The following is a 22,234-nucleotide window of genomic DNA, read 5'->3' on the forward strand; positions in this document are numbered from 1 at the left end:
TAATGAGATTGTTTTTATTCCCATAGAGCTTTGTCAATGTAACAGGATAGGCTTTAATTGTGGAATATCAATGCAAGGTCTTGACTTTTCATCTATCTAATTAACCCTATTACTGTACATTATTGCGTAGATTTCCAGTGCAAACAATCTTTAATAATACACTGTTTTCATTACCGCGTCCTATTAACTTTGATATTAGATTTAGATCTTGTTACAATATACAGATCTGGGTCATATAATGACATGCATGAAAAATTCAGGCACTTGAATAAGAATGAAAAGACACCTAAGAATTATTTTTTAAATAAAGGAAAAATATTTTATTTTATTAACCGAAATGTACATTATCATGGACAGAGTAACAAGTAACAATTCACATTTTTTTATAGCACAGCACAGATAAAAAGATAAATCTTTCCTTGGCAAAAAAATAAAATTAATATTCTTATACAACAAATATTTATGCTGCTGGATCCTGTGGTGATGACAAAGCAATGGAGTTAAGCACACACTATCAATATGTTCTTGCCATCATGATTTTATCGGTAATACTTACATTTTATCTCAAAGAATGGATGGTAAGAATTGCCAGCTATCTAACATGTTCATTTTCAATGGGAAATAATTCTGGCATGTTTAACATGAAATATTTTAGGATAAAGGAAGATGGCACAATACACTTATCTGATGGGTTATGGATTACAGTCCATGAGTACTAAGTGGTGGTGTCCTTGAAGACGACATCAGAAGACACTATTTCACCTTTGTGTCTATTGGTCCTGCAATGTCTAGCACCACTTAGCGAACTGGAACCTACTGGACTATATATCTTCTGCAACACAAACAGCAATAAATGAGGATAGACCTGTGTTAGACAGATCCTGATAGGTTAACGTACACCTTTTATGTGCATTTCTATACAATCTACAGCACAAACTAGAGTACTGCAGGGATTGTGAGGTAATCCAAAATGTATGGGGATTTTACACACATACATTAATCAAGAGGAACCGTACAATCGAACATGTACCTATATTGATGAAAATAGCATATATTCCATGCTCACATTTATTTACAACTATTTTGCCAGCACAGACCTTACAGATTGTTGGCAGCTGAAACTTTTCAGTCTATGATTGTTGCACTTTGCAGATCAAGCTGGACATCAGATCTTATTCACTACCTTGTAACATGAGAGGCTTACATCTAGGGCCCATTCACCAGCAGGAGATTCTTTCCAGTATAGTCCTTGTTATGGCTAAATTCCATTGTCCCCTTTTCAGCAGTCACAAATCCATGATAAATTCCGTATAACACTGTAGTCAATAACAGCAGCACCAAATATTGTATTAATCCCTTGATTAAAATACTATACTATTGTTTTCACTGTCATAATATATCATTTCTATAGTTTAAACTATGATCATTATTGATTTCTCTTTAATCTTGGTCTTACAGCTCATGCTATTGATTCTGGTATATACCATTAGAATTTACATTACTTAATGATTAATGAATAAAAACACATTGCTTAGGTCAGGTTGATAAAAATTTGTAAAGCATCTTTACTAGCATTCATGCCTTTCCTACATTATGGTCTTCCTATCACCAGCCCAAAACATCATAACCTTTAATAAAACAGGTAAGCTAAACACTGATGTCAGATGTCACAAGACCTGGAAATCCGATATTAGCATGTCCTCAAGCAGTGCGGGACTTTTTGGTGTTAAAAGAGGCGTCACATACCAGCCTATTTCCTCCATTTTCAGAGAAAAGTCAATGATTGTTTTTGGTTCTTCTCCCTTAAATGTGTATGCTCTATCTATCTATCTTATAATAATCTACATACTATTAGAGGAAATGCATTTTTATTACAGTATGATTGCACAGGCAATGGTAATACACTACCATAATAGAGTTTACAAAGGGTAAATTTGACCTTTCATTAAGGGTCACAATTGGGCAATAAAAAGGCAACCTGCCGCTTAACTCCAAAAATAGACAAATTGTGAGAATGACTTCAGTGTTTAGTATATTTCATGAAAAAAAACTGTATGTCTAAAAATTGAATTCACAATGAGTTAAAGTGATTGCCTGGGATCGGTAAAACAGATCTGATTTTTTTCCAGAATCAGTCCCACTCTTAGCCATAGAGTGTGTACTGTATTGTAGTTCATTTCCATTCATTTTAACAAGGCTAAGCTGTAGCACCGGACACAGACCGTGGACACGTGTGGCACTGTTTCTGATAAAATAGAGCCATTTCCCAATCCTGGAGAAGCACTTTCAAAATAGGTAACCAATCACTCATTAGCTGTTGAGGGTTCAGTAAATTTAATATTCTACAAAGTACCTACAAACCGACTGATCGTGCTAGTAGATATGGTTCAACAACAGCTGAAGTAATAAAAGTGACCTATTCTAAATGTAGTAAAATTGAACATAATTTAAACTTTAGAAATAGATGACTTGCTGCGGTAAATGGCAATGGTTAAAGGCTTTTATATCAATTTGAAAATAAGTAATTTACTTTATCCCTAATTCAATTCAGTAGGACATCAACCATACTTAAAGCACATAAAACACAGCAAAAACGCAAAAGAAAAGAATGCAGCCTTGAACTAGTTGTGTACAGGCACAGTTTGAGTGTTGGAAAAGAGGTGGATGAAACAGCTTAACGACTGGTTAGACAAACCAACATGAACATAAATGACAAACGAATTTAAAAAAAATTATTTGGTAAAACATTGACTTGAAAAAAAAAGCCAAATTTGATCCCAGATGTTTAAGGCTGGTCAAAAAAAATCCTCAATAAAATATACAGCCCTGGAAATTTAACTGAACATGCATTACAGAAGCTTTTTTCTCTAGTTTTTAGAACTTTGCATGAGGAAAATCTGAAAAATCCTTGTGCAAGAAGAAGACCTTTCTAGCTTAAAATTGCAAGCCTGGATGGCAGTTACCTTTTTCACATGTATTGTGCCTTCCCAAGCCATTATGAAAGAGATCTGGCCTCTGCTTGCGTGTAACCAGTAATGACAACCTCTTTGCAGTTATCTGTGTGCAAACAACCAGAGACATTTCGGTACTCTATTACACAGTATTAAACAATGAAAAATCATCTAAAAATACCAACGGAAATTAGAAGATAAAAAGCAAAATCCTACCGGCAGGACAACTGATTAGCAAATGATACGATGCCAAGCTTACGTTTGGAGCCATTTTGCAGCTCCTGTAATTTGCAACATTGCATTGATATGATGAGTAGACGGGATGGTCCATGCAAATGGTCTGATCTGTTACATTGTGAGCTCTAAGGACAGGATTCCAGACATCTTCAGAATGGATCAGAAACTCACAAGAAATGAACGTTCAATGAAGTGTTGATTATCATTTGGAAGCACATTGGTATAGCTGTATGTCCCTGAAAATATACGTGAATATTAAATATACTGGCCGATCCATCCATACTCTATCCTTTTTATTGCCAGAAAGAAATCAGAAGGTCAGTAGATACGCACAAACTCCATGGGGTATTTTACTTCATAAGCATCAGAATGAAATGTTTGAGGACACACTGGTGTTTCCTAGCGTTTCCAGTTGAGAATATGCAGTGTTTTTATGCTGTCTGGATAGAGACTAGAGTTACTGCTACCTTGAATTATTTCCATTATGTGGTCAGTAGTATTTGAGAAAATTCTATTTGTCAGATTGGTGTAGTCTGTTTTATAAGATAGATGGGATAGGAGACCGAGAGCGTCTGAGAGGACAAGGTGAACTGTAGGGTGATGTTACTGGAGACAGTCTCAAGGCATTGCCAGTCAAGCCAGCTATGTTGTTTAAACTTCGGGATTTCTCATATCCTTTTACGAAATATTGCACAGACATCAGTTGAATTCAACCAGAAAGAGACAGAGACAAACAGTAAAATGAAATGCAATCAATTATGACTCCATCAAAAAGGTTTATGTCAACAGTAATGAAGAGCTGAGACAATTTGTAGGTCAATCGTACCCAACAAATGTAATTGCACTTTGTCAAAAATAAACTAAACTAACATTCTAATATACTTTAAACAGTCCTTGTAGGGTCTTGATTTGATCTACAATTGTATTAGCTGAAACAATATGACATGCTAAACTGTATGGTTAAAATGCATACTAAAATACACAAAGCAACATGTGAAATGCTAAGATCATTCTTGGAATGTCCTTGAAAAAAAAATTAGAGAAGCAAGGACTTGGATGCAGATGGAAACAAATTAACAAACCTTGCATTCATAAGTTATTCATTTCAAACTCTGTTGAGCTAATGCAGGCAACCATGCATTTAAGGGGAGTATTATAATGATTTTACCATTCTCTAGGGCCAGTATTTCATAAATTCAACAGCATTTCATCTATAAACAATTTAAATAAATGTTTAGTAAGAACACCAAAGTTAATATTAACATTCATGCAGTTTTCTGGTTATCCTGTATTTGGTGATAGATGTAGATTAATACATAAAAAGATACATTTGTAATATGAAAAATCGTTTCCCAAATGCTAAAATGTTCATTAATTCTTTGCACAAGTTTACCTTTTCATATATTTTTCAACGCATCCCTTATTGTGAAGTATTGCCATCGGATGACTTGACTCTATTTTTATGCTTTTTGATCATGCTTTCACTACATATGATATGACATCATTCAACAAATAGATTCATTGCTACTGGCAAATACAGTAACCTTTTCAGAAATGCATTTTTGCTTGGATAATATTTATTTTCAGTACAGTTATCTCATCCAAGTTGCTCTCAGAAATCAATACACTGAATAAAAAGAACAAAGCATGTAAACTGAAAATAACTGCAAAATATAAGGTACTGTTGCCTCACAAATATATTTTCAGTTTGTTATGTAGTTTATTCTTCTTCTTCTGTAACCTGTACTACGAATATTATCCCTGTGAATAAAAAGTAATTTGCAAAACATCTTATTTTCTGAACATTTTTTTGTAATTGTGACATTTTACCATGTAATTTATGCAAATTATACCCAGCGGATCCAAATTTCATTTAAGCCAAAATGAACACTTTTTTTGTAAAATGTAAATAATATTATCTTGTGCTACACAGGTATATGAGAGCTACATTTGTCATTGAGATACTTCCTGTGGGCATTGTGATCACTCAGTTAAGGTGGTTCTCATATATATAACATCCTTTCCTAGCTCAAATTTTAAGGTCAAAATAAAAATCTAAAATCATATTCTAAAAACTAAAGCTCCACCATTCATTAAAATTTATGATATAGTCTTAAAGTGTGAATTCAGAACATTACAAAGTTTAATTGCTTAATTTCGCACTAAATATTCGACTAGTAAATCTGCAGATGTTAAGTGGTTCACTCTACTATTAGTCTTGCATGTGCATTATTCGCTATAGAAAAATTGGTGGGAGGATAGGAGGAATTGTTTGTGCTGCTGTGCTAGGTTAAAAAAATCCAGAGGATGTGATAAGATGATTATTACATGCAGTTTGAGGGATTAGATCATGTGGTTTTCCTGATGAAGAAGTTGGTTCAACTTCGAAACGCGTTGAGAATAAACCGCATGATCTAATCCCTCATCACATCCTATGGATTTCTTGAACCTAGCACAGCAGTGAAGACTACTACTTCTATCATCCCACCGATTGTTCTACATGGTGGAATTTCCTGACCCGAGGGTACTGCAGCAGCTGTCACACCTTGATTCCTCAATTGTTGGTTAAACAACCCCAAAAGGTGAGCAATTCCTATAAATCTCATCTAAACCAATTTCTCCACCAGATTCTATTGCGCTTGGTATCTCCCCCTCATTCTCTACAGAAAGGGAGTTTATAAAAAAAAAATAACGTAGGGTGATTATAGACAATATTGGTTCCAGGATCATAAGGATTAACAGCAGCCGGACCAAAGCTGATCATGTTTTATGGCTTGTCTAATTCTAAAAAGGATAAGTGTGGAAAAGTCCTTTAAGATTAGGCATGCTCCTCACACCCAGTCTAGCTAGAAATGCCAATCTTTACATAAAGTGATGCCTTGTTGAAAAGACAAACCAAAACTGCAGTGAAAAATGTGCTTCTAGATGGATGGTCCTCTACAAAAAAAGCCACTATACAGTACATCCGATTGAAAATGTATCTCAAATAAATTGGCTTTATATTAAGACAAGTCTTTAAAAAAAAGTTGGTCTAATCAATTTTAGGGTCATATAAGAGCACCAAATCCTAACAAGAATATTTCTCAATTTTGGACATTTAAGAGTTATTTTCCTTTGAGCTATCTATCGCTACCTAAGTAGCTGAAATTTCAAAAACAATTGTTTCTACACTAGCATTCAATTACAACCACTTTGTGGTTGTGACTTCACCAAGCAGCCCTGGAGACCCTTCAAGAAAATGTACTTGCTGGAGAATAGGCAAGCATTTGTATAGCTGAGCAGGCAAGCCACCACCACACCTCCAGCTTCTTATTTTAAAAGTCAAAAGATCTCGTTTTTTATGTTCTCCAGGAGCTTACTTGCAGACCTGGTATACACTGCCATTTTTTTCAGCATTTGCACATGACCACATGGATCAGTTTTACAAGGCAGGTGTAAGCGTGACACAGTTTCGTCGATCATCCTTAATTTTCTGCCAATAGCGTTACTGATGCATTTGTAAATTGTAGTGCTTTTGTTCTTTAGTCCTGCAATTAACAAAGCTTCTGATTGCTTGGTAGAGGAATTGGCTTCACTTTGCACAAGCTTCCTTTTCATATTAAGATACTTTGCTGTTGCAGTAGAACTTGAGAAAGGCAGATGAGAAAACGTCTGTCTTTTCTGTTGTTCAATAGCAGCATAATAATCACCTGCATTAACAGCAGAGGCACCAACAAGACAATGCAATGACAATGGATTGTTGCACTGAAATCTGAAATGGACTGAAAAAAAAGGATGTGAAATGTCTTTGTGACCACTATTTGTCCACAGGATGATGCTACAAATTTGTGAGCAATGATCGTATATTGAAATGTTTGTCCTTATAGCGACAACCTTGCATCCTGAATATTGCCTCAGGTTTCCTTTGGTTAAGTAGAAACTAATGCTACGCCTGATAAGCACTGGAAGCCAATCATACTTTTGACGGCACACTTAAAACAAAAAGTTCTCGTTCTCAGGTTCTTTACTTTTTTGTCATCATGTTCATTACTATCACTGCTGCTTTTACTTCGCCATTTCATATTTGCTGTAACAGTTGTGCTAAGATTTGCACCTTTTTTCATCCAATCCATATTGTATATTTTGGAATTCTTGATCATGATTCTAACTTTTCCAATATTCACTAAGAGCCTCTTACTGTATCAACATTTGCCTTGCCATTCCTCTGTTGCAATATACGGTACTTCTGCCCAGTTGACTTCAGATAAAATGGTTCCAAAGACAAGCTTTCTATTAGGTGCAAAGTGCTGGATATAGATGACAAGTGATTTGGTTATAGTACTACTCCTTTAATATCAGTGGCTTCTTGGGTGAAACACAAACCAGCAACCAAGTCCATTGTGCCTGAGGCCTACATCTGAATGACGGAGCCATGGACAAACTTTAGCCCACTCTGTCAAATTGTGCTGTATCCAGATGACTTTGATTTGCGTTCCCTGCCCAACATTTTTCTCTTTAAAAGAACTGATAAGGCTGATTTGTAGAGGAAGAGGTGCCTAAGCATGGAAACAATATCCATAAGATTCAGTTTTATTCCATCACTGTTTTATTCCATCACTATTGACATATTACAAACTCCAAACAGAGCTCACAAACAACACAAGCACTTACAGCTTACATGTTTGAGAAATAATCAGTACTATTAGTCTAGTTGCCGTTTAGTTAAAGCAGATCTATCAATGTAATAACTAGTGTGTTGAAAATTATTCAACCGCAACTGCAAATTTGTCTTCAAAATTAGTCAAGTTGCTAATCTTTTTTGCTTTTTGAAATGAACAAATCAAACAAAAGTAATTTTAATAGCTTGACACAACTAATAGAACAAGTAGTTTCTACAAATTAAATGCAAACTGTCAGTTTTGATGACTACAGCCTCAGAGTTATTCAACCCTCTGAATAGAATCTATTACTAGGGTACAAAATTTGTCTTAAGCACACCTGTTTTTGTACGCCGGTTTTAATGAAGAGTGTGCAGGTGTAAGATGTACATAATTCATTAAGAGGCGACACCACGTAATGAATTAGACACATATATTACAAGTTGCATACGCCCCCCTGCACCTTCAGTTTCTGGGCCTGGAGTACATTTCTGATGTAAGTTACACCATTAAAGTGGCATAACCTATAAAGAATTTGTTGGCTGGGGATCATTACGCTCCCATCCCATCCTTGCCCAATTTTGGCAGATCTGGCTGGTACTATGGTAAAAAACATTAAAAATATTGCCAAATTTTGGCACAGACTAGCTTTCTGCAAAATTTGTGTGACTTCTCAAAGTATTTTATGCCAGAAATCATCAAAAACACTTTGATTAATTGAAGCCATTGTTTGAAAAATTAAAGTTAAAGCGATATTGGCTGGACTACCTGGTAGAAAGAGGAAACTGTCAATGAATGCCACCAGGTTCTTTAGGATGCAGGTGGTCAAAAACCCTTGACCTCAACAGATCAGCAGTAATGCTTGGTGGCCGTAAGCACTGAGGTACTGAGGTTCCAGTTTACACATTAAGGTGCATAATAAATGCTGAAGTTCTACCAGCCCGAACTCCAAGACATACAACTCTGCTGACTATAAATCAAATGAAAAGTTGGTACCGTAAGTTAAAAAACGGACATCTTGAGATAATGTTTAGTGAAGCAATGAAGCAAAACTGGACGTTTTTATGTCTATGGATCAGCAATATGTCTGGAGGAGGAATGAAGCATGGTAACAATATCCATGCATACACTGAAACAGGGCAGTGGTTTGCTGATGCTCTGTGGTTTCTTTGCTTCCACTAGGACTAGAAACTGTAGCATGTGGAGGACAAGATTGAATAAATTAAGATTCAAGAAATCCTAGGAGAAAATATTATGCATTATGTAAGGAAGCTGAAGCGCAAACATCATTAGACCTATCAACACGACAACGATCCCAAGCATACCTCAAAGTCTGCCAAGGGTTGGATTCAGAACTCCCAGAAGATTCTATAGTGTCAGACACAGTGCTTGACTTGGGATCTGAAGACATTGACTGTAGTACTCAAACGCAAGAATATTAGTGAACTAAAGGTTATTGCCAATGAGAAATGGGCTTAGATTTTTTTGGAACACTGCGAGAAGCTGGTGTCAGCCTATGCACAAGATTTTCAGCAGGCCATAACAAGCAAATGGTGCTCTACTAAGTGATAAAGATGCGAGTCATGAAAGGCTGAATAATTTTGAGACAACAGTAGTCATTAAATATGGAATTTTGTGTTGAATTTGGAAAAGCCACTTGTTATATTAGTTGTCTTAAGCTATTTAAATTGTTCTTGTTTGATTGGCTTATTGCAAGTTGCAGAAAGTTTGTACATTTTGAAAATTAACCTAATTTTCAATTGAAGTGAATTTTGATTGCAATTGTTTATTACACCTATAAGGTCATACTATTTAAAACAGCATAAAATATGTGTTGTTTGACAACTAGGACCCCTAAAAGAATATATCAGACACATAGTTTAGAGTTCAGTTTATTCACGAGAGCTCAGTGACTGACAGTCTGTCATCTATTTGTGCATACACAGGAACCTGTCAATAATTGTCTCCTAGATATCATGTGTATTGCGTATTTTTTCAGGTCTCATAGTAGCCAAACTGCACAGACTTCCAAACTTCTATTATGGCCACTAGGAATATAAAATAATTGAAAAAATATACGTGAAACCAGCAAATAATAAATACAGGCAGTCCCTGAGTTATGAATCTATGACTTATATAAGACATGGATGTCACTGCGTGTTGCAAGGTCATGGTGCTGTGAAGTTGAGACGTGCACTGTGTCCTTACGGCATGCAGTGACCTCTAAAGCATGGATGCAGTGAAGAGGTCAGAAGAGGCCAGAGATGCAATGCATGTCAGCAGAAATAAGAGGACCTGATACAAGCAGCTGGATGACCGGAGAGATGAGCAATGAGGAGAGCATTAATAAAAAACCTAATACCTCATCATTAAACTCTGTGGCTGCCCTGCTGATTGTTGCCCGCTGTCCAGTCCTCTACTTTCCACTGTTTTGAGCACCACATCTCAGGCATCCTAAATATAGGCCAGGACTTCTGGAGTGTCCAGGCCTCAGAGATCATTGTGCAACATAAGGTTGCAGTGATGTCTTGATGTCACGTTTGGATTTTACAACATACAAGGACCTCCGAGCCCTGGATGTGACTGGAAGTCCTGGCCTATAATACAGAGATTGGAGGTGTAGTGTGAGACAGGGGAGTAAAGAGGACCAGATGGCACGCAGGGAGCAGCGGAGCAGTTGAAGAGGTGAGCTATGAATTGAATGTTAGTTTTTGGGGTGGTTTAAGCCTTATGGTGGCTTTTTACCTGTACAAGCTTACATTACAAATTCAACTTATGAACAAACCTACAGAGTATATTTTGTTTGGAACCTAGGGACTGCCTGTATATTACACATTTTTAGATGATACATTATATATTTGCTGACTATATATTAAACACTATTGAAGGGTGGAGCTTTATTTTAAAAGAGTTCATTGCTTTTTGAAAATAGCACTTTGTCATATGATTGCCTTTAAAAAGACTCTGTCATGAGGTTTTGGATGCCCTATTTGACAGCAACATAAACTAGATGCAGATACTTTGATTCCAGTGGTGGGTATCTTACTGAGATTCTTGCTGTTGTTTGATAAAACTCTGTTTTATCTCCTGTATAAAATGATGAGTTTCTGCTATGTAAACCTCAATATTCAAGAGCTATAGATAAAGCTCATGACTGAGAAAACTAGATTATCCATTGATATTACAAAAATGGCAAAAATAAACCCATAAAGTAACACAATACTGGAACCAGGAGTCTCTGTTACTATTTTATGTTGCCCTAAGATTGGGAAGCATCAACCTGCTGACAGACTCCACCTACATCTTTAAGTGTCCTTAGGTTTAATTTTACATGCTCAAGAAAACGTGTTGCCCATAAATTACAGTTCCTGAAATCTCACATTGAAAACCAGATTTATTCACAGAAAATAAATGTCTCAATATGTAAAATCTTTTCAAAGATCAATGAATACATAAAACTTTTTGCACTTTTGCTAACATATGCATGGTCCCGTTGTATCTATAATTCTAGCTTTCACCAAAATATGACTAATAGGAGGTGACCTTAAAAGTTCGTGTTCGTAGTTGAACACTTTACAGTTTTTCTGTAGATATTATCTACGTAAAAATCAGTTATTTTCTAAATCTATTACAACTATTGCACTAATCTGAAATTAAAATACAGTCTGTAGCTCAACTCCGAAGTCTGAAAATATTATCAAATTGACCACTGTAGCTGGTTCTGTTGTACTCATGCTTGTGTACTGACGGATTTCTTCTCTCTATTATATATTGTATTTAAAAGGTATTTATCAAGCACAAAAGACCTTCAAATGTCACTTTTTTTTTTTTTTTTTTACTTTTGGCATTTTAAAAACCAGTCTTGGACAGTTTTGTTAAAACGGGTGAAGCTAGGGTAGGACAAGGCCTGACAAACACTTCTAAATCATCAGAATGTATGCCACGTCAGTGGCACAAGTTTCAGCAAAAAATGTAATCCAGTGGCTGAAGTACGCCAGTTGTGAAGTGCAGATAATTCATTAAGTGCCGCGCACATGTTCATGAATTAGGCATACCTTACTCCTGCAGTCCTGTTCATTAAGACTGGTGTGTAATAGGCCAGTCAGTCTTAATGAAACAGATCCAAAATCTATAGCTAATGAAACAACATTTTATATGACAATACAAATGTTTTGACAGGATCGGCTGGAAATTTCCATATTTTTTAGCCTTTTTTCATTGGGATTGGCAGGCTGTGAGTGGTTGTCTCATTGGTATTTTTGCACCTGTGTTGCCGCCATCTTAACTACATGGGTTCACAAGCATTTGCTTGGAGGCCTGGTCAGGTAAGCATCTCTGCCTTTTGCTAGTGGTTTTTAGAATTTTTGGAGGATCTCTGAATCCTCTTTTTGTGCTATATTTGTTTGGCCTTTTTTCCCCACAAATTTGGGAGGAAAATGTAGGTGCGTCTTATAGTCTGAATGTAGCATACCGGGGGGATGCTGTCGTGATGGAGGAGCGGGGTCACAGGAGGCAGGAGCAGTGTCGCAGCTGCAGGAAGCAAGTGGTGACAGGAGTGGGAATATGCTGTGGGCCCTGGGCTGGGAGGATGAGGTGTCCTGGTGATGTAAGGCAGGATCCATTGATCTCCCTGCTGAGGACTTCAAGAAAATGGCACCGGTGCATGTGCAGATTTAGATCGCGGCTCAATGATGAGCTGAGATCTCAATCTGAGCATGCGTCATCACCATTTTCCTTATGCTCACCGCTATGTGAATAGCGAGGACACTGATCTTGCCTTGCACTGCCAACATTTTACTGAAGCCCACTGCCAGGATATCAATGGCTCCTGACTTGCACCACCAGGATACCACCTTCTCCCAGCTACAATTGAGATAATTTTATTGGATCCCTGCTTATTCCGCAAGCTATAGTGCTTGCTGAATAAGCTGCAGAGGGAACCTGGATAAATGGAGTGCACCGGCTGATCAGCTGTCCAGTGCCGCAGCTGCATGTATCGCGGCTGTGTTACTGTCACAGCACTTACATGGATAACCTGTGTGTTGGGCTCTCCATGCATGTTCTGTGACAGTGACACAGCCGTGACACATGCAGCTGTGGGGAAGGACAGCTGATCTGCCGACGCACTCCATGTATCCAGGTTCCCTCTGCAGCTTACTCGGTAAGCGCTATAGCTTGCCGAATAAGCAGGGACCTGACCAAATTTCTCAACTCTACTCCCAGCCCAGAGATATCATAGGATATTCGACATTTCATCAGCCAAGTACAGTAAATTCACAGTGTGACTCATCAGAATAGAAAAATAGAATAGATATATACATGGAAAAGATAGAAAGATGTTACTGATATATACAGCTGTGTGAAAAAGTGTTTGCCTCTTCCTGATTACTTATTATTTTGCATGTTTGTCACACCTAAATGTTTCAGATCACCAAACAAATCAAATTTAAACATTAGACAAAAATAACACAAGTAAAAAGAGCCTCAAAAGCTAGACATCATGCCGCAATACAAATCTGTAACAAATGAGAAACAAAGTAATTGAGATTTATCAGTATAGAAATGTTAGAAAGCCATTTCTCAAGCTTTGGGACTCTAGCGAACCACAGTGAGAAATATTATCTACAAATGGTGAAAACATGGAACAGTGGTGAACCTTCCCAAAAGTGATGGGCTGAACAAAATTACCCCAAGAGCGCAGCGACAATTCATCCAAGAGGTCACAAAAGACCCCATAACAACATCCAAAGAACTGCAAGTCTCACTTGCCGCAGTTAAGGTCAGTGTTTATGACTTCATCATAAGAAAGAGATTGGGCAAAAATGACCTGCATGGCAGAGTTCCAAGATGAAAACAACTGCTGAGCAATAAGAACATAAGAGCTCACCTGAGTTTTGCCAGAAAATATCTTGATCATCCCCAAGACTTTTGGGAGAATACTCTGCAGACGGACGAGACAAAAGTTGAACTTTTTGGAAGGTGTATGTCCCATTGTATCTGGGTGTAGAAGTAGTACAGAATTTCAGAAAATGAAAATCATACCAACAGTAAAATATGGTGGTGGTAGTGTGATGGTCTGGGGCTGTTTTGCTGCTTCACGACCTGGAACGCTTGCTGTGGTAAAAGGAACCATGAATTCTTCTGGCTATCATAAAATCCTGAAGTAGAATGTCCTGCCATCTGTTTGTGACCTCAAGCTGAAGTGCACTTGGGTTGTGCAGCAGGACAATGATCCAAAACACACCAGCAAGTCCACCTTTGAATGGCTTAAGAAAAACAAAATTAAGACGTTGAAGTGTCCTAGTCAAAGTACTGAAAAAAGTCCATGCAAGAAAACCCTCCAATGTGGATGAATTACAACAATTCTGCAAAGATGAGTGCACCAAAATTCCTCTGGAGCATTGTAAAAGACTCATTGCCAGTTATCGCGAACACTTGATTGCATTTGTTGTTGCTAAGGGTAACCCTGCCAGTTATTAGTTTTAGGGGAAATCACTTTTTCACATATGGCCCTGTAGGTTTGGATTTCTTTTTCCCATAATAATAAAGACCTTCATTTAAAAACTGCATTTTGTGTTTATTTGTGATATCTTAATATTTAAATTTGTTTAGTGATCTGAAACATTTACATGTGACAAACATGCAAAATAATAGGAAATTAGGAAGGGGCAAACACTTTTTCATGCAACTGTTTAATTAGTGCAGTGCATGTGTATTTTAATCTACATGTATTTAATTTAAAAATAAATAACTAAAAGAAAAAAATGGCGTGGCGTCCCCAATATTTTTCTTCACCAGCTGAGGGAAAGCCGACAGTCGGGGGCTGATGTTTATAGTCTGGGAAGGGGGTAATAAAGATAGAGCTTCCCAGGCTATTAATATCAGCTCACAGCTGTCTACTTAGCCCTTACAGGCTATTAACAAGGGGTAACCCCCCAAAAAATGATGAGGGGTCCCCCTTATAATTAATAACCCGCAAAGGCTAGGCAGACAGCTGCAGGATGATATTAATAGCCTAGAAAAAGATCATGGATATTGTCCCTCTCCCAGACTAAGAATATCAGCTCTCAGCTGCCTCCATCACATGCACCAGTTGAGGCTCTTAGCCTCTTCTTCTGGTTTTCTGGTCAGAAAAATATGGGAGACCTCACACCATTTTTTTATTTTATTTAATTATTAGCTAAATACATGCACAGTAAGCTACACACGCACTGCGCTGATTATATATCTCAATGACATCTATCTATCATTCTATTTATCTATCATCTATCCATATATGTATATAACATTATTTTATTAGTTAGTATACTAGCTTGAAATGACACAAAGAATTACTGTATGTAAAGGCTGATGTTAAAAATGCGTTGCATACGGATTGCATGCGCATGTCATACAGTTGCTAGGTGAGAAAAATTGCATTAAACTCGCATGACACTCATCCTACTTTCAGGAACAGCATCGGACCGATTTTATTTATGCTGATGAGTGTGAGCCCTTCTACTCCCACTTTACTATACTGATTTGAGGCTGACAAAAAGGAGAGGAAATGTCCAATTTCTACACATGTGGTCAAAATTGTTGGTACCCCTCGTTTAATGACAAAAAAAACCGCAAATAAAACTCATGAAATCGGCCTGGACAGAAATGATGGCACTACTGAAAATAATGTGACAAAAGGGACATGTTAAATGAAGGTGTGTCCACTAACTAGCATCAGAGTTGTCTACAATCTTGGAATCAATGAGTGTTCCTGTATATAGGGCTACAGACACTCACTCACTGTGTTGTTTGGTGACATGGTGTGCATCACACTCAATATGGACCAGAGGAAGCGAAGGTAAGAGTTGTCTCAGGAGATTAGAAAGAAAATTATAGACAAACATGTTAAGGATAAGAGTTATAAGACAATCTCCAAGCAGCTTGATGTTCCTGTGACTACAGTTGCACATATTATTCAGAAATTTAAGATCCATGGGACTGTAGCCAACCTCCCTGGATGTGGCAGCAGGAGGAAAATTGATCACAAATCAAAGAGATGGATAATATGAATGGTAACAAAAGAGCCCAGAAAAACTTCTAAACAGATTAAACGTGAACTTCAAGTTCAAGGAGCATCAGTGTCAGATCGCACCATCCGTTGTTGTATGAGCCAAAGTGGACTTCATGGGAGATGACAAGGAGGACACCATTGTAAAAAAAAAGTCATAAAAAAGCCAGACTGGAATTTGCCAAACTACATGATGACAAGCCACAAAGCTTCTGGGAAAATGTCCTATGGACAGATGAGACAAAAATTGAACTTTTTGGCAAGGCACATCAGCTCTATGTACACAGACGGAAAAATGAAGCATATCAAGAAAAGAACACTGTCCCTACTGTGAAACATGGAGGAGGCTCGATTAGGTTCTGGGGCTGCTTTGCTGCATCTGGCACAGGGTGTCTAGAAACTGTGAAGGGTACAATGAAATCTCAAGAATTTCAAGGGTTTCTAGAGAGAAATGTGCTGCCCAGTGTCAGAAAGCTTGGTCTCAGTCGTAGGTCATGGGTCTTGCAACAGGATAATGACCCAAAACACACAGCTAAAAATACCCAAGAATGGCTAAGAGGAAAACATTGGACTATTCTGAAATGGCCTTCTATGAGCCCTGACCTAAATCCTATTGAGCATCTTTGGAAAGAGCTGAAACATGCCGTCTGGAAAAGGCAACCTTCAAACATCAGACAACTGGAGCAGTTTGCTCTTGAGGAGTGGGACAAAATACCTGTCAAGAGGAGCAGAAGTCTCATTGATAGCTACAAGAATTGTTTGATTGCAGTGATTGCCTCAAAAGGTTGTGCAACAAAATATTAAGCTAAGGGTACCAACATTTCTGTCCAGGCCTATTTCAAGAGTTTTATTTTTTTTAAATTCTGTGGAAGCATGGTTGAAAAGCAATGTCTGACTTTCATTTGTTCATTTTCATCGATTTTTTATTTATTATTACTTTTGTCAGATTCAAATTATTACTGTCACTATTGTGGGTTTTTCTGTCATTAAACGAGGGGTACAAACAATTTTGACCACGTGTGTATTTCTCAAAAGTAAAAGAATGGTGGTCCTTGCATCATTAGAAAGCGACCCTATGAAATTAACTCATATCATAATATATCCTTTTCACTAGGCTTCAAAATCTGATGTGAGTACTTTTCTTTCTCAGCATGTACTCTAACAACGTTATGCCATGCCAAATAACCTAATAAGAATAAAATATGGAGTGGGTGGAATTCACATTACAGTATATTCCAATTATTTAAGCTTACGGAGTCATTCTTTTTTTACATTCATTCCATCCACATATACATATCTTTCTTTAAGGTTTGTTCATGAAGGATGTATGACCTACTTGCTTTTCCTCTATACAGAGTTTTTAAGAGATTGCTTAATTCCGCTTTAATTTCTCTTTCTCTCCTGAACCCAGTGAAAGTCTGTGTTAATTTACACTATGACTATGTGGGCAAAAGTATTGGGACTCCCCTGTTATTCATTGCATTCGGGTTTGTCATTCAGGGCCATTGCCTTAGATATATAAAATACAGCATGCAGCCTGCCTGTACAAACATGTGAAAGAATGGCTAGCTCTAAAGAGGTCACTGAATCCGATCATGGCCCTGTAATAGGATGTCACTATTGTAACAAGTATGTTCATGACTTTTCTTTCCTCCTAAATATTCTAAAATCAATTGTTACTAGTAGTTTTGAAAAGTGTGAACATCTAGGAACTACAGCAGCTCAGTCACAAAGTGGCAGGTCGAGTATGGTTACAGGTTGCCTCGTGCTGAGACACTAAGGGCCCGATTCATCAAAGCTTTCACACCAGAATTCTGCTGTAAAAGCTTTGAAATCAAGTCACTAGTAGCACAAAAATTGTATGATGGGAGCTTCAGGGCAAGCCTTACATCACCAAGCACAATACCAAGCATTGCACGGAGTAGTGTTAAGAACACTGCCACTGGACTCTGAGGCATTGGAAATATGTTCTGTGGAGTGACGAATCATGCTCTGTGGTGAATGCCAGGAGTTTGGTGTGAGAGGGTGTTTTGCTATGGAGGCCTGTTAATTTCAGTGAAGGGAAATCTAAGGCTTCAGTAATTTTGGTTAGGCCCTTTCTATTCCAGAATGACTAGGTCTCAGTGCACAAACCAAGGTGCATAAAGTCATAGCTGGGTGGGTGTGATGTGGAAAAACCTGAGTTTTCTGACAGAACCTTGTGGGGTTGTATTCAGGGGAAATAGCTAGAGTGGAAATTTTTATCCAGGCCCACTCATCCAACACTCACTAATGCCCCCTGGATTTACAATATGGGCACCCAAACACTCCAAAACCATGTAGACTAGAAACCGTTCCCGGAAGAATGGAAGCTGCTTTACCTGCAAAGTTGGACCAACTCTACACTAAAGGTACCTTCACACTAAGCGACGCTGCAGCGATACAGACAACGATGCCGATCGCTGCAGCGTCGCTGTTTAGTCGCTGTGTGGTCACTGGAGAGCTGTCACACAGACCGCTCTCCAGCGACCAACGATGCCAAAGTCCCCTGGTAACCAGGGTAAACATCGGGTTACTAAGCGCAGGGCCGCGCTTAGTAACCCGATGTTTACCCTGGTTACCATTGTAAAAGTAAAAAAAAAAAACACATACTCACATTCCGGTGCCCGGCGTCCGCTTCCCTGCACTCCTCCTGCATCCTGTGTCAGCACCGAACATCTCCGGCATCTCCCACAGAGCACAGCGGTGACGTCACCGCTCTGCTTTACGGTCGGCACTTACACAGGATGCAGGAGGAGTGCAGGGAAGCGGACGCCGGGCACCGGAATGTGAGTATGTGTTTTTTTTTTTTACTTTTACAATGGTAACCAGGGTAAACATCAGGTTACTAAGCGCGGCCCTGCGCTTAGTAACCCGATGTTTACCCTGGTTACCAGTGAAGACATCGCTGGATCGGTGTCACACACACCGATTCAGCGATGTCAGCGGGAGATCCAGCGACAAAATAAAGTTCTGGACTTTCAGCAACGATCAGCGATCTCACAGCAGGATCCTGATCGCTGCTGCGTGTCAAACACAACGATATCGCTAGCCAGGACGCTGCAACGTCACGGATCGCTATCGTTATCGTTGTAAAGTCGCTTAGTGTGAAGGTACCTTAACGCCTATGAATTTACGATGAGATGTCATAAAACGTTTGTATATGTACCGAGGTGTCCCGACTCTGTCCATATAGTGTATAGTAAATGTGTTTTATTCCATTGTTACCTTAGCATGCTATAGGTGCAGGACAGCAAAATTAATAGGAGTTCTGTGCAACATTTGATAACTTTTGTCAATATTGTCTGTCCAGGTACACCAATAATATGGGGGTGTCTAAGCTGATATAACTGCAAATATGTTAGGAGATTAAATTATGTATGGAATACTAAATTATCAACAGATTATGCATTCATATAGGAGCATAAGCTGAGGACAATAGGTTCTGCATAATGAACAAAACTCTTCCATCTACATCTGGGTTGTAGATACTGTTTAATGCCAATCAGTTACCAGGGTTTTGACAACTAGTCTGAGAGCATAATGTAGAGACATAGACCCTGATTCCTATGATGTGTCACTTACTGGGCTGCTTGTTGTGGTTTTCAGCACTGCTTTATCAGCAGATTATCACTAGAGGACTAATAAACCTGCTGCCATGTAGTCCTCCATATTCATGAGCTCTGCAAAACCCCAACACCACTGATTGGCAGCTTTCTACCTATGCACAGTGTACACAGAAAGCTGCCAATAAGCAATGTGAGTGGGGTTACACAGAGCTCAGCATTCAGAGAACTGGTAGATCTGCAGCAGAGAAAGCAGGGATTTTATCAAAAGTACAACACACAGCCCAATAAGTGACAGGTTGCTGGAATCAGGGTTACTGTCCCTACTCATCGTTCTGCTCTCAGATGGAGTAGCAAAAACCTGGTGGCAGATTCCCTTTCAATCAAAATGCGCACACAGCCAGTTTAGTCTACAAATATAGCATTTCCTAAACTAACCACAGGAAAAATAACACGATGCAGAAAGCTAACACTTAAAACAAGCAATTGAGTTTATATAAGTCCATGCCCTCATCATCTCTCGTCTTGACTACTGCAACCTCCTGCTCTGTGGCCTCCCCTCAAACACTCTCGCACCCCTCCAATCTATTCTAAACTCTGCTGCCCAACTAATCCACCTGTCCCCCCGCTATTCTCCGGCCTCTCCCCTCTGTCAATCCCTTCACTGGCTCCCCATTGCCCAGAGACTCCAGTACAAAACCCTAACCATGACGTACAAAGCCATCCACAACCTGTCTCCTCCTTACATCTGTGACCTCATCTCCCGGTACTTTCCTACACGCAACCTCCGATCCTCACAAGATCTCCTTCTCTACTCCCCTCTTATCTCCTCTTCCCACAATCGTATACAAGATTTCTCTCGCGTATCACCCCTACTCTGGAACCCTCTACCACAACACATCAGACTCTCGCCCACCATCGAAACCTTCAAAAAGAATCTGAAGACCCACCTCTTCCGACAAGCCTACAACCTGCAGTAACCACCGATCAACCAACCGCTGCACGATCAGCTCTATCCTCACCTACTGTATTCTCACCCATCCCTTGTAGATTGTGAGCCCTCGCGGGCAGGGTCCTCACTCCTCCTGTACCAGTTATGACTTGTATTGTTCAAGATTATTGTACTTGTTTTTATTATGTATACCCCTCCTCACTTGTAAAGCGCCATGGAATAAATGGCGCTATAACAATAAATAATAATAATAATAATAATAATAATAATAATATAAGATGTCAGGCTATATTTTTTAGCATCGAGATATCTTGCTATATCATAATATCTTTACATTTTAAGAAATGCTACATACTTATGTTACAGTACTGTACATTATACAGTGAAGGATTTTCTTCTGGTCAGTATTGAAACAGCAAAAATGATGCGCTGTCTGGATATTAATTTTAGAACATATGATGTCAAATGAAACTCCTATTCAAAATATTAGCGCTATAAGAAATGTTTAATAATTCTAGAAAGATAAAAACCAAAAATATGAAAACAAGTTCGCAAGAAACAAAAATGTTCTTCATCATGTTTAGTCTTTGGCTCCAAATAACTCAGTCTGAAAGGAGAAAGTAAGAAAGTTCTGAGGAACTCTCTAGTAAGGTGACATGAACAATATTTGACATCAGCACAACATCAGCTCAGATTTTTACATCTTTTTGCCTATTCCATGTGACTCCATGACGTGGGGAGCCTAAACATGCAGCCTACTGGCATTGTGCACATTGCCCACATAGGGCCTAATTTTGGAAAGTTAGCAGAAAGGAGAATATAGTTATGTTAAATCTCGTAAATACCAATAAGACCTTAATTGTAATTCATGAATCACTTAAAAATAGTTTCCTGTTGGTTTTCATAACTAAATCCTATTGATTTATTGAACTAATCAACTGTTCCCAGTGAATATGAATTTTATTTGCTTTCTTTTTTTTATAACAGGAGAGAGGATTACATGATTTAAATTTGTTTAAAATTAAATGGGTTTCTTGCAATTTAAAAAAAACATGGTTTTCTAGTTGAAATGGCAACAATCATGTACATGTAATCAATTGCAGCACAGCGTTGTACATGTGAATGCTGCACTACGATACAAGGTCCCTTGGACAAGACTGATGCTGTTTCTGGTAGAAAACAGTCGTGATTCCTATTCTCCGACAACATTTACACATACAGCATATATGTAAGAAACAGATTGGTCTATCCCAAGACTTGCTAAAACTTAAAAACATAAAAACATGTTTGACTTTTGAACTTTGCTTTCTGTGTAATGATGATCGAACGTGCTTGAATAAGGTGTTATCTGAGCACACTCCTGTTCTAATCGAGCATTTTCAAGATGCTCGAAAAAAATGCTCAAGTTGCCACAGCGCTATGTATCATGGCTGTTTGACAGCCGCATTACATACAGGGATTGCTTGTTTGTTTGCCAATCCCTGCCTGTGTCAAACAGCCGCGAGACAGGCAACTGCAGTGATTCGAGCATTTTTTCCAGGCACCCCCAAAATTCTCGATTAGGACACGAGCATGCTCAGAAAACACCTTATTTGAGCATGCTTGCTCATCACTGTTGCTGTGTTTTTGAACTTTTAAGCAAAAAAATGTATTGAATACTTTACTCCCAATTTGGCAAATGATCACCAATCTTCATGGGAGGTGACAACTTGTAAATTGCTGGAGGTCCCAACACTTTAAACCCACGATCCTGAGAATTGGATTCTGAATGTCAATTTATTTTCTATGGTACCGAAAAGGCATATCAGGACCCTGTTGTTAGGACT

The 22,234-nt window shown here is 38.4% G+C and overlaps 1 protein-coding gene across 10 annotated transcripts in view; it reads right to left on the bottom strand.

Moving 5' to 3' along the window:
- Positions 1-276: 276 nt before the first annotated feature.
- KCNC2 (potassium voltage-gated channel subfamily C member 2) overlaps positions 277-22,234 on the bottom strand; it is a 395,439-nt gene continuing 373,481 nt past the window's right edge. The window contains exons 5-7 of one of the 10 annotated variants that reach the window (XR_013215787.1): positions 4,357-4,399; positions 2,964-3,057; positions 280-1,316 (exon numbers count right to left, since the gene is read on the bottom strand). Coding sequence is in view for 9 of the 10 variants with exons in the window: in XM_077265298.1 (XP_077121413.1) it covers positions 3,727-3,863 (137 nt within the window). In the remaining variant the exon portion in view is untranslated. The other 9 variants (XM_077265304.1, XM_077265302.1, XM_077265305.1 and 6 more) reach the window with 9 other exon arrangements.

Source organism: Ranitomeya variabilis, chromosome 5 (assembly GCF_051348905.1).
Source record: "Ranitomeya variabilis isolate aRanVar5 chromosome 5, aRanVar5.hap1, whole genome shotgun sequence".
Lineage (NCBI taxonomy): Eukaryota > Metazoa > Chordata > Amphibia > Anura > Dendrobatidae > Ranitomeya > Ranitomeya variabilis.